The 15111-nt window shown below is 19.1% G+C and overlaps 3 protein-coding genes and 1 non-coding gene across 4 annotated transcripts; 2 read left to right on the top strand and 2 right to left on the bottom strand.

The window, feature by feature from the left end:
- Positions 1 to 783: 783 nt before the first annotated feature.
- Positions 784 to 3543, bottom strand: PRSY57_1243600 (transcription factor Tfb2, putative; the record flags this gene model as incomplete). The annotated part of the gene is made up of 1 exon (XM_012908849.2): positions 784 to 3543. One exon carries the CDS (start codon positions 3541 to 3543, stop codon positions 784 to 786), a length of 2760 nt encoding a protein of 919 aa, XP_012764303.2.
- A 2118-nt stretch (positions 3544 to 5661) lies between these two features.
- On the top strand, positions 5662 to 5903 carry PRSY57_1243700. Its single transcript, XR_002204081.1, has one exon. It is a non-coding gene; the product is annotated as an ACEA small nucleolar RNA U3 (small nucleolar RNA).
- Positions 5904 to 7550: 1647 nt separating this feature from the next.
- PRSY57_1243800 (hypothetical protein) lies at positions 7551 to 11729 on the top strand (the record flags this gene model as incomplete). The annotated part of the gene is made up of 2 exons (XM_012908850.2): positions 7551 to 11510; positions 11682 to 11729. The coding sequence occupies 2 exons, from the start codon at positions 7551 to 7553 to the stop codon at positions 11727 to 11729; spliced, it is 4008 nt and encodes a 1335-aa protein (XP_012764304.2).
- A 355-nt stretch (positions 11730 to 12084) lies between these two features.
- Positions 12085 to 14466, bottom strand: PRSY57_1243900 (hypothetical protein; the record flags this gene model as incomplete). Its single annotated transcript, XM_012908851.2, has 1 exon — positions 12085 to 14466. The coding sequence occupies one exon, from the start codon at positions 14464 to 14466 to the stop codon at positions 12085 to 12087; it is 2382 nt and encodes a 793-aa protein (XP_012764305.2).
- Between the last annotated feature and the right edge of the window lie 645 nt (positions 14467 to 15111).

Below are 15111 nucleotides of genomic sequence, written 5' to 3' on the forward strand. Positions count from 1 at the left end.
TTTTTTTTTTTTTTTTTTATTTTTTATTTTTTTTTTTTTTTTTTTTTTTTAGGCGGCATGGAGAAAAAAAAAAAAAAAAGAAAAAACTTTAAAAAAAAAAAAAAAAAAAAAAAAAAAAAAAAAAAAAAAAAAAAAAAAAAAAAATGTATATAAATTTTTAAACAATTTAAAATAATTTCCCGAAATTTATATGTTTTGTGTACACAATTTATTAAATTAATATTTAAAATATGAAATCATATTTTTTAATAAAAAAATTTATATGTATTTGTCCTTAACCCTTTTGAATAATTATATCACATTATTAACTTTTAAATTATATATATATATATATATATATAACATATCTTTTTATTTTTTGTATTACACTTATTAAACATTTCATCATATTTATTAATACATTTATTAATTTTTTTATTTTATTTATTGAAAAACTTTTATATAAAAAAGAAGTGACAAATAAAATATAAAATTATAATTATTTACACAAAAAAAGAAAAAAGAAAAAAAATTACATTTATTTTGTAAAGAATAAATACAAAGAAAATCATAATATATATGGTTTTATAATTCATAAAAAAAAAAAAAAAAAAAAAAAAAAAACAATATTAACTAAAATATTACACATATGGAAACTCACAAAAAAAAAGGGGAGAATATCGATATAATTTGGTATATATATATATATATATATATATTTTTTGTAATTGCCACATTTCTTGAATTAATACATTTAACTTTATTCATACAGATATTAATTTTTTTCAGAAAATAAAAATTATTTTACCCGTTTTGTCTTTTTTTCATAAGTTTTTCTCGTATTTCCTTAATTTTATCTATAATTTCATTTTTTGATTCATAAATACAGCAGAGATATTTTTCTGCTTTTATCCATAGATCAAATTCTTTTGTATTATTTTTAGGCCATGGTGTATAGTGGAGCAAATAATTTTTACTATTAGCCCATATAACAATTTGTTGATATAAGTGTGGCATAAAATCTTTTTCAAATGATTTAAAAACTATAGCATCTTCCAATGTTAATCTATGTCTTTCTGATTCCCACAATTTTAACTGTGTAATAACATTCATAGGTATAGAACTTTTAAAATTATTTTTTCCTGGATGTGAATAAGATTCTAGAAATTTAATAATTTGGTTTGCTGTAATATCCGAATTATATGCATTCAATACACTTCTTCTTGTTAAAATTCCTACGACCATATTTGGTGTACGTGCTTGTAACTCACATAAATGACTTAATATATTAATTTTTAATAAAGAAGATGTATATAAATATACTTTAAAATTACTCTGAACAATTAATCCAATTTCAAGGTTATTACTACCATTCATTTTTATATCAGAATATAAACTATCATTAATTAATTTTTTCGTAATATTTTTTCTTTTATCTAATATTAATGATTTCTCATCCTTATTTTTTATATCTAATGATAAATCTTTATTCATATATTTTTCCTCTTTTTCATCCTGTTTTAATAAATAAAAATGAAAATATCTCTTACTTAATCTCTTCCTAACATCTTCTTCACATAACCCTTCAATAGTTATATTACTTAATAAAGAAAGATAATATTGTGAATTAAAATTATTAATTGTTAATAGTAAGGCATATGGTGTTATAAATATATATGAATCATTAGGTTTTAAGAATAAGCCGATATGACTACCGAAATCTATGAATTCTTTTTGAGCTTTTGTTAAATTTTCTAAAAATATTGGATGACTTATATCACATTGTGATAATGATAAAATTAATAATAATGTTTCTTTTACATATATTTCTGATTTCTTTGGATCTTTATTAGTTCTTGTTATATATGCACAGCTACTACTACTACTACTATTATTATTATTATTATTATTATTATTATTATTATTGTTATTATCATAACTTTTCTTAGATTCTTCACAATGGTTACTTTTAATATTTTCATCAAAATTTATATTATTATTTATACCACTACTACTATTATTATTAATATTATTTATAGCGTTATTTTTCTTCTTCTGATACTTGGTATATACATCTTTAGCTATATTTGTTACATATCCATTATCTATTATTATTAAATATTCAAGCACTAAGGATATTATTCTACTTCTTAAATCTTTTAAAAACCACGAAAAAGCTTCTCTACTCATATTTATAGTTTTTGTATTATTAGGATCATCTAAAAGGAAATTTTTTCTCCTTAACACTTCAATAACACTTTCGCTAGGTTTAGTCATAAACCTTTCATTTATGTTTGATAAGAAAAAGGTACTTTCATTATTATTATAATTTTCTTCTTCAATATAACTATGTTCCATGTTTAATAGGCTCTTATAATATAGTTCATTTTGTTTATATGCATATATATGTTTGTTTTTCTTTTTCTTTTTTTTATTATTATTTGTTTTAGTATCAGCCATATAATACTCCATTTCATTTATATTATTACTATCCCCCTGTTGTGTATATAAATTGTTATATGCTTTTTCATAAATGTCAGAATTAAAATGTACACTTTTTCTTTGTTCTATTTTGTTATCATCTTCTTTTTTGTAAGTATAATCATCTGATGGATTTTCTACATACGCAGTAGAGTTATTAAGTTGATGATTATCATATTGATGTTTTACAAGTAGGTGAGAATTTGCTTTATCGTTAAAGTAAATATTATTATCATCATTAGTATAATCATCATAATCATCATCATCATCATCACCACTATCATCATTACTATTATCATTACTATCATCACCATCAACAAAATTATCATCATCTTCACCTTCATATTCTTCCTCATCAAATTCATCTTCGTCATCACTATATTTTTTCTTTTTTCGTCTCCTATTATAAGATCGACGACTTGCCATTTTGTCCAACGACTTCCTTCCCATATCTGGACCCCCATCTTTACCTACTCTTTTACGCCTTGCCATATCATAAGAGGTGTATTTATTTGCATCGTCATTATTAATATTTGAATTAAAATAATTATTAACAGAATTAAAATTTGGAGATGCTATAAAATGTAATAAATTATTCCACTTTGTTTGAGCATAACCAAATATTTCTTCTTTATGAGGAAATAAATTTTGTTCGTATAAATTTTTTTCTCTTTCTAATTGTTCTTTAATATTATTATTAAAAATAAAAATATTATTGGTATTTGTTTTATAAATTTTATTTAATAAGGTTATTCTAAAACTTTCATTAATTTTATATTGATTATAATTATCTTTTTTCATATCACTTTCAACTAATATTTTTGCTTCTACTAAATTTTTTATACTTTCACTTAACTTTTTTAAATAATTTGGATTTATCCATAATCTCATAGCTCTTTCTGAAACTACTTGTTGAATAAATAATAATCTTGAAATAATTATTTGTTCTAATTCGTTAAGGGAATGATATATTGTTTCATGTGCTAAAGAATCATCAAAAAAATAACACCACACATTTTCATTAAGCTCCTTCATGTAATCGTATAATTCCATATTTTCAACATTTTTTCTTATTTTAACCATATTGACTTGTTAAATGTATATAAAATGTTAGTGTAATATATTTCTGGATTAAACTGTTATAATAATGACAATAATTATATTATCTTTTTCTTTTTACTATTACTTTTACGTGTTTTTTTTTTTTTTTTTTTTTTTTTTTTTTTTTTTTTTTTTTTTTTTTCTGATTTATGGATAGTGTTAGCTACCTACTATGGTGAAACAACACCTTCATGTATATGTTTATATTCATTTATAATATAAAAATAATATATAAAAAATGAATATTGTATGTTTTTAAAAATACAAAAATATATAATGCATTTATTTTTCCCTATGTAATATTGTTATCTTAACCCCATAAATATATAATAAGGGGTTTATTTGTTATTTATTATTTATTATTTATTATTTATTTTGTTTTCTTATTTTTTGATTTCAATTTATTTTTCTTTTAAAACATAATTAACTTTAGAAATAGGGGCGCTATTTTTATTACCATACTTATATGATTTATATTATATTATATTATATTATATTATATTATGTTAATTTATTTTTCTTTTTGGTAAGTCCTAAGATGTAAAATAATATTATTATTGTATTAGTAAAGCTACTATATAATATAAGAAATATATATACTTTTCGTTATATATTAATATGCATTATATATTCTTTATAACATGTATATTATATATATATATATATATATTTATAATATTAATGTAATAATACATATTATAATCTATAAAAAATATACAGTAATATATTATATATTAAGAAGGTAATTATTATTATTTTCCACATATTTCATTCTCTAAAAATATTTTCACATATACAAAATGATTTCATACATCCATAAAACAAAAAGGGGGGATGAAAGAAAAAAAAAAAATATATATATATATAAATATATATATATATGGTACAAATTTCTCAGTAATACTTGAATGTATTTATATTGTTTGTTTGCTTTCTTTTTCTGAAAATAATCATTCCATATCATAAAATGTTTAATTAAATATAATATAATGATGGTTCATTTTATATACAAATATATTTTTTTTTTTTTTTTTTTTTTTTTTTTTTGTTTTTGATATGTGTATATTTAATACTTATTTGTTGTGGTATGAATATAATGTGATATTTAAAAAATTATATTGTATTTGTGTATTTAAAGGATGATATGAAGTTATTCCTTAAATAAATTCGCTTATCATTTCTTCCATATGAATACATACATATATATACATATATAAATATATATTATATTTATTACAGTTTTAAAGACTTAAAAAATAATTATCTATATTTAGAAAAATATTCAATTGCTACGTCATATATATTATGATATAAAAAAAAAACAATATTACAATTGAATATATTATATGTATATAAAATATACTGAGAGATATATATTACAATAACAACAATCAAGGGATGTTTGTTAATAAAATTGTAGGTTGGACTTACATCCTTTTTTTTTTTTTTTTTTTAAATCATAAATATTATATGAAATATATATATATATATATATACATACATTTATGTAATTCTATATTTATATATTTATGTTTACAGTATTTTTATTTATTCATTTGTGTTTATTAAAAAATAAAACTCAAAAAATATCATCTACATAAAAAAAAAAAAAGAAAAGAAAAGATGAACTTATTTTGTTCTTAAAATAATATATTAATAATAAGGAATATATATAATGAATACAATTTATTTAGTGATAGATAATATAATATATATATATATATATATAATACTAAAAATGTATAACATATTAATCGTTATATTAAGTTAATCTGTATATATCTCTTAAGAATTATATAAAAAGTATCAATAATAAATTTATGTTAAAAAAAAAAAAAAAAGAGAAAAAGGAACATATAATTTATTTTATTATATAACATAAATAATAATTTATATTAATTTTAGTGTTATTTGGAAAGAATCACTATATATATATATATATATATATTTATAAAGAGCAAAATATATATATAATATACATAAATATTTATTATATATATATATATATAATACATATATATTATATTTGTATGGAATGTTCGACAGGTACATTTTTGGCGTTGAAAAAATAACACTATGAAAAAAAAAAACTTATAATATCGTTGACGAATACTTAGTCAAGATCATTGCTATAGTATTTGTGATGTTTTATTGTTATAAACAAACAGATTTTCAAAAGTGATGATGAAGAGACGCTGCTCTAAATTGAATTGTTTTCGAATTTTTCAACTTCTTAGGAAATTGTAAAACTTCCGAAAAATTACATGATATTATTTTGTTGGCAAATTGAATTTTTATTTTTTTTGCTAATAATAAATAAATGAGCTTGCGTCCGCTGAACTTACTATAAAATTATTAATAAATAATATATAAATATAATAAATAAAAATAATTATAATATATTATATATAATAATATTATATATAAAAAATTTAGTATTATTATAATAACAATATTAAAACATTATAATAAATAAATTGTTATTATATTTTTTACCTTTTTGATTCTCTTTTCTCCTATATAATTATTATAATATATGTAATAATAATAATTCTTTATTTTTTATATGTGCTTTATTTGTTTAGCAATAAATAAAAAGTAATATAAAAATATATATTAATATATATATAATATATTAAATAATAAAATAATATTATATATGTATAAATAATAATAATTTTCGAATTTTATTACTTTATAAAAAAATGAAAGGATTATTTAGTTAAAACTGAAATAATATAATTTATTATATTATATTATATATATATATTATAATATAGGTTTTTTATCATTTTAAAAAATATCTCATATATTTATTATATTATATATATATATACAGAGAGGAAAAAAAGAATGAAAAGGAATTTTATATTATTTTTAATAAAAATAATTATAAATTTTAATAATTTCTTCTTTTTTTTTTTTCTTTTAACAATTAATAATTAATCAAATTTTTTTTCATCCTATTGTATTTATTTATTAGATATATAATAAAAAATATATATTATTATATATATATATATATATGTATTGTAATATAATTTTAAAAAATAAATAAATGTTAAGAAAATTATATTTTATTCTTTTTAACATAAAGAGTAATAATATTATATATAAAATACATTTTATATTCCTTATTTTTGTATAATTAAAGAGAAAAATATGGATTGCGTAGAATAAAATAAAAATGATAGAAAAAAGTAAAAAAATGTTTTGCTAATAAGAAATTTGTATATATATATATATATATATATATATAAAATAAAAATATAATGAGCTTTTGCTTTTATTATAAGAATAAATGGAATACATATATTATTATGTGTGTATTATATATATATAATATATTCTTATATTTTTTATTTATTTTTTTTTTTCCTTGGGTTCTCTTTAAATTCTTTGTCGCATTATTTATTATCCCTTATTTAAAATAGAAAATATTTATGTATTTGGTCCGTAAGGTTGATTTTAATTTCCATGTGATTTCATATCATTTGTTTCCTTGTTATTTTATTTTATATTTTTTTTTGTTAACCGCATATGGTTTAATGAAAGTATAATAATAGGTATAATTAACATAATATTAATATATTAAACGTAATAATAATATATTTATAAGAATATAAAAATTTATCATCTTTATTGCTATCCATTAATAAGCAACAAATTAAAAAAAAATAAAATAAAATAAAAATAAATAAATGAATAAATAAATATATAAGTGATAAGTGATAAGAGATAAGCGATAAGTTTATATATAATTAATTGATTAAGATTAAAAAAAATATATTATTTGACATATAAATGTAAATTTTATTTTTTTGTTCTTTGGTATAAGAATGTGAATATTATTGTTTTTATATTATATATATAATATATAATATTATCATCAGTTTTTTTTTTTTTTTTTTATTTTATTTTATTTTCATCAAAATAATATATTATTGTACTACTTATATATATATATATATATATATAAATATATATATATGAAGATTACAATTCTTCCGTTTTTTGTAAAGATATCATTATTTTTATTTTTTTTTGTTCATAAAAATTTTATATATAGTTATAAGATCAATGGAGGTTTCTTAAAATGTGAGAAGTATAATAAAGGGGGCATGTTATTGAGAAGTTCTCTTGAGGAGGAGAAAAATGTGTACACTTCAGATATTATGTTGAAAAAAAATGAGAGTGTGGGAAAAAATAAGAGAAAGATTAGATATTCCTTTAGTCCGATAAAAACGAATACTTTAATTAATATAAAAAAGAAGATTGCATTAAATGAACGAAGAAGTAATTTTGTAAAAAATAAGAAATATAATTCTATGAGATGTGGTGTAGAAAGAAAAAAAATAAGAGGAGCCCCCAAAAAAGATATACATAAATTATTAATGGATGATATAAATAAAGAAAGAATGAAAGAAAAGATATATTCTATAAAAAATATAGATAATGATAACAATGATATGAAGATAATAGATGATGATAATGTGAATATTCTACCTTTACCTGTTGAAAAAAATATGGAGGGTTATAATTGTCTTATATTATGTAAAGGTTTACCTTTCCATGTTGATAATTCTCAAATAATTGAATTTTTTAAACCTTATAAAATTATAGAAAAATATATAATATTTATGAGAGATAAGAAAGGACATTTTTTCGGTGATATATTAGTAAGATTTATAAATAAAGAACAGAAATATTTAGCATTAAAAAATAAAAATTATAAATTTTTGTTGCATAGATATATACAATTATATAATGTAAATGAAGAACATTATGAAGAATATTATAATATAGGTTATAAAAACCCACCAGCTTATAAAAATTATGTACCTATTAAAAATATAATTCTTCCAAATACTATCGAAGATACTACAAATTATACACTTCATGATAATGAACGTATGTATAATTATAATGGAAATAATAATAATTATCATCTTGTAGATGATCATATTCATTCATTTAATTATAATCAAGATGATGATGAAGAAACCAAAGAACTTCGTGAGAAGGTAAATGTAAATGGTATAATGCTCAAAAATTTATATACAGGTAGGAAATTAAGAGGAAGAATTACATCAGTGCATACATATGGGGCATTTCTCGATTGTAATGTCTATATAAAAAATCAAGATAATAGATATAAGAAAATTTTAGCTTTACTTCATAAAAATAAATTGACGTTAAATGTCGGATTATCATCAGATTTCTCAAGTGAGAAAGAAAACAAGGAACTTATATTACAAAAAAATATGAACATTATAGTATATGTGGATAAAATTATAAAGAGGGAGCTTCCTTCTGAAAAAGAAAAAATAAACAATGAAAATATTTATAATAAGATGATAAATCGTACTATAAATGAAAATCCACATAATAATAACAATAATAAGGACGTCAATTCTTCTAATTGTAGTAAAGAAAAGGACAACAATTTTATTTTCTTTAATTTAACTTTAGATTCTTCCATAACAGAAGAAAAAATTAATTGGTTACAAAATTTGAAGTTCAAGAAAGACTCAATTAATCAACAAATTCTTTTGAACAATCAAAAAGTTAACCAGGCAAATAAAACAGACATGAACAAAATACATAATAATCATAATAATAATGAAATACTACATTGTGAAAGTAACAACGACAATATATTAGACCCATCCTATAAAAATGAAATTGGTAATAATCAAATCGCTAATATAGATAATCACAATGTTGAAAATTATTATCAAGAGGATAACCAAAAAAAACAAAACAAGCAAAACAAGCAAAAATTCAAAAGTAGTATAATAGATAAACCTAATAGTAATTCTAATGATAATATCATTAACAATAATTGTAATATTATAAGAAAAAATCGAGCCACCAAAGTTTTTTTGATGAATAATAAAATGGGCAATAATCATTATATTTATGAAAAAAAAAATTATTTTTATAATAATACATTTAAGGAAAAATGCTCATTCGGAAAAAATTGTAACATGATATTTCAAAATAAAAATATCGAGACAGAAAATACAAATAAAAAGGAAGATGAAAATATTGGAGGAGAGGTCAAGAAAAAAAAAAAAGAAAAAAAAAAAAAGAAAAAAAAATTGGAACATAACAAATTAAATGATAATAATATAGAAACTGTTGATGAGTTTGATGACTTATTTGATGTTTTTATGAATGATCAAGATGGTAATAATATAGAAAAAGATGAAACTATTATTGATACAGATGATGTAGTGGGTAATATAAATGGAGATATAAATAACAATAATGATAATAATAATAATAATAATGATGAAAATAATGATGATGATAAAAATAAAGATGGTGATTATTATAGAGATGAAATGAAATGCATACTGAAAAATATATATAGTCACAAAGAAACGAATGATAATAAAAAAAACAGCTTTTCTGATGCAAAGGAAATTAAACCAATGAAAAATTACGATAGTAATAAAATACAGAAATATATACAAACAAGTAATAATAATGATAATAATAATGATGATAATAATAATGATAATAATAATGATAATAATAATGATGATAATAATAATAAGAGTAAACCGTATGATGATGAAAAAGGTAATGTTTCCAAATTAGAAACGTGCAAATCTTTTGAACGTTTAAGTGATAGAGAAAAATGGAAAAGTGATATTAGAAGAGAAGAATCATTATATTATACCAAGTTATTTAAATGTAACGAAGATATTAATGATTATTATTCTACTAATAATAAGAAAGAAATAGAAAATGATAATTTATCATATGAAGATAATAATGAAAAGGATGAAATGTTAGATAATAATATGATGTTTAATGCTAAATTAAATAAATGTAATAATGAATTAAATTATAAATTCAATGACAATGTGAATAATATTAATAATAATAATAATAATTCATTTGATTTCTCATCCTTCTCAGATATGTCTATAGAACAATTAAAAGAAGAAATATTTAAAAGGAAATATTTATTACCTATAGATGTAACACATGAAAATTTAAAAAGTAGGCTAATACAAATATGTATATGTGAAAACAATAAATTGAAATTTGATAACTTTCCTGTTATTAGATATTATCTATATGATGTACATTTTTCAATAGAAGAAATTAAAATGATTATATTAACTAATAAAAAATTTTTAAATAAATCCAATATAAATAAATGTTTCTTAGATTCGTTAAATATAAATGAACTTAAATATTTATTACATAAATCTATGGAAAATTTCCGTTTATGGGAACCAGATGATAATATCAAAAGAAAAATTTTAAATATGAATAAAGATTTACTATTAAAACAAAATTTAAACAATACAGATCATATTGATGAAAGAAACCTACTAATATTGTGGAATGATTTTAAAGATTTTATGTTAAATTTTATATATACCATTGATGAAAGCTCTGATCCTTTAGAAAATATAAAAAATATAAATATGGATACTCTACAAAGCCCTCGTCTCAAAAATGATAAAACATATAATAATAATAATAATAGTAATAATAATAACAGCAGGTGTTTTTATAATAACTCATATCATAATAATTATATTTATAGAATGAAAAAATTAGAAAAAGAAAACTTTTTTCTAAAAAATAATCAACCTTTAATCAATCAAATTGAAAATCAATTAAACACAAAAAATCATGAAAATAAAGATGCATTTGAAAATGCATGGATAAAATTAAATGAAATTAATAAAGAAAATGAACAGGACCTACCACACAGGATAGATGTAAAGAAAGCTATGGCCATTCTAAACGACAGGTCCTTATTAAAAAAAATGAAAAAATCTATTGATGATGTATCAGATGAATATGGAAATAGAGATTATATAAACAAAGTTATTCGTTATATTTTAAAACATAAAAATTATTTTAATGAAGAATTAAATGAGGAAAAATTGAAAAGTATGTCCTATGATGAGTTATTGGTAACCAACAAAAGAAAAAATTAAAAAGAAAAAATAAAAAATTAAAAAATTAAAAATTAAAAAATTAAAAATTAAAAAATTAAAAATTAAAAATAATAAATTAAAAATACAATACATATTTCATTTAAATGTGCTTATATTTATTTTCATTTTCTTATTTCTACATTTTAGATCTTGCTAGATAAACTACCCCTCGAACTTATCGAAGAATTACTGTAAAATAAAATAATTTGTCATAATGTTCAGTTTTATATTATATAATCTTATAAATTTGTTTTACCCCTTAAGGATATTTTAAAAAAAATTAAGGTCAATAAAATCACTTTTATATATGAATGTATATAAACTTGAAAAGGTGAAACTTTTTAGAAAATATACATATTATATACCATAAAAAAAAAAATTTATTTTGAATTATAATAAACTAAAACAAATGGGTTGTTTTTTTCATGTAAAAATTATATATATGTATATATATATATATGTATATGTATATATTTTTTTTTAAATTCCAACTTGCATATATAAAAAAAATTAAATTATATTTATATGTACATCTCCTATGTTACATGCTTTAAGATGTAATTGTTTTAGCATACACATTTCTAATATATTTTGTAAAATAACTTATCATAACTTCATATTCATCCTCCTTACCCTTTTTTATATCATTGAATATTCTTTGATAACGTAAAATTACTTCTAGAGATTTGAACATATGTCCTAGATTTGGATTTCTGTTATGAGAAAAGGAAGAAAGATTTTTGTACATCTGAATGACTATTTGATTTGTTATATGGTTACTTTCATTTTTGAATGCTTGTGACCATTTTAGAATTACGTTTAGTAATCCATTAAATACTTTGGCTATTTCTAAATTTAATGTATAAAGACTTAAATTTATATAACGTTGGTCATAATATATTTTCATTGCTGGTTTGATAAAAGGAACAAATGATATTAATGCTGATAAATAATATTTTAACAAATATGTTTCATTTTTAGTGTTAAGAAATCTAATATAATGATTTACCAAAATAGAGTTTATATTTTTAAAATAGTTATTTGAAAGTATTAATACAATATCTGTTACTGTTAAATGATGATTTTTTATATTATTTTTAATTAAGGATTTATACGAACTACTTGTTTTAGGGTCTGTTAAAATATATTCTATTGTGTTTAATATATATATATTTGGTAATCTATTTATCATATCATTTATATTTTTATCATTTTCTGTATAAAGCATAGGTTTTATATCTAGACACATGTTACTTTTTTTATTATTTTTATTATTACATGTAAAATGAATATAAGACATAGCATATTCATATTTATTTAAATATTTTTTATTATTTAATGCAATATATTTTAATATAACTGGTTTTGTTAATTTATTTTTATTTTTACTAATACAATGTTGTGTAGCAACTTGTAATTCACTTGTTACTGATACATTATTGTTCGTATTTTTATGTTGGGTATTCTTTTGAAATATTTGTCTTATACTATTACTAGATGAAGGTTTAAGTATTTTGTTAAAAAAAAAATTATTTTGATATTCATTGAACACGTACACACTTTTAGGGTAGTTCTTATTTTCATATCTATTATACATATTATCTTTGAATATTTTTTTAGAAACATCTTTGTATCTACTTAATTCATTTGTACTAGCACTATTATTTTTTTTATTTTTTGAAAAAAAGTTAGAATCTGATCTCTTTTTACTCTTATTTGTATTTGTATTTGTGTTTGTATTTGTGTTTGTATTTATGTTTGTATTTATATTTTTATTTCCTTCTGTCATGTAACTGGGACGAGCATCCATATTATTTAATGGTGTATTATTATTTATTGAATGTTCATCTAAAGAATTATTTACAGTATAAATATCACGTGGTGCGAAATTTACTTTTCTTCTTAATTTATTCATTTCTTCCATATTATTACCGTACTGTTGGGTAGAAAATTGTTGATTATTTGCATGCACATAAGCATCTAAAGGGTTAGAATATTCTGATGGAACATGAACGTTTCGATTATTATTAAAAGGTGTAATTTCATCGTCTCTATTATAATTATTTGGTACATCATTAAAAGTAGAATTTGAATAATTATTAAACATTTTATTGCCATATAGTGATGATAAATTTGGTTTTATCTTATTATCTCTATGTATATTTGAAAGGGTTGAATAGCCATTATTTGAATCATTATAATATACATCATTTTCATTATACGTGATTTTTCCATTATTACCAATATTGTTACTATTATTATTACTACTACTACTACTACCATTTCTAGCATAATTATTACTGTCAACATATTCAAATTCATCATATAAAAGAGTTGTATCTTCATTTTGGTTATTATGTGAAAAAGAACTGAAAGAATCATTTTCATTATAATTAATTTCTTCATCGTCATCAAAATCGTCTGAACTAACACCTAAATTGTTATAAAAATCGTCCAATGATTTTCCTAAATGTAAATTATTAACAGGCTTACTTTGCATAATCTCTTGGTCACTTCCATAATACTTTGAGGATGTATGTGCATTATTTGGAACAGAACTTCTTCGATTGTTTTCTCTTCCTTCATCTCTCACACGTTGTTCATCATGCACATTATTTCTATTTATCATAATATCACTAGAAAATTCATTTGGATTTCTACTTACATACGATCTTCCAGCAATGTTCTCATGTCTCTGGTTTTGTCTTATATTATATAAATTATTAGGATCATAATGTATATTTCTTTCTAGCTGATTATTCCTATTAATTATATTATCATTAGAATTAACTGATTCATTGGTATTTTCAAATCGTTTTATCAAATCTCTCACATTCGGTACATCTGATGGTTGTCCTAATACATAATGAACATACCATATTAAGACAAAAAAGAATATTGGAAGAAAAATAAAGAAGTCGCACTTTCCCATTATATAAAATAACAATAAAATTAAATAAATAAATAAATAAATATATATATATATATATATATATTTATTTATTATTATTATTATTATTATTTTTTTTTTTTTTTTTTGTTATAGGATGAATATTATACCATGATATAACAATCTACAATATAGAAAAATATTTTTTTTCCTTTATAAGAATAAATGATAAAGTATTTTATTGTATATATTACAGTATTTTTATTTATTATTTTTTCATTTGTGGGTTATTAATAATTTTGTCATATCTTTTTGATATTATAATAATTCTATTTATTTTTAATTTCTTTTTTTTTTTTTTTTATAATTATTTCCCTATGTATATTTATTTTTTTTTTTTTTTCTCTCTTATCGGTTTTCTACAATTATCCACATTGTAAAATTAACCCTTTAATAATAAAATCAGGGAGTTGGTTAAAATAGCTTTTTTTATAAAATTAGCTATTTTATAAATTCAGCCATTTAATAGAATTAGCCATTTTATATAATTTTTTTTTTTTTTTTTTTTTTTTTTTTTTTTTTTTTAAATTTTTTTTTTTTTATTATTTTTTTTTTTTTAAATTTTAAATATAAAAATTTTTTTTTTTTTTTTTTAAAAAAAAAAAATAAATTTTTTTTATTTAATTT

The sequence above is a fragment of the Plasmodium reichenowi genome, chromosome 12 (genome assembly GCF_001601855.1).
Source record: "Plasmodium reichenowi strain SY57 chromosome 12, whole genome shotgun sequence".
Lineage (NCBI taxonomy): Eukaryota > Apicomplexa > Aconoidasida > Haemosporida > Plasmodiidae > Plasmodium > Plasmodium reichenowi.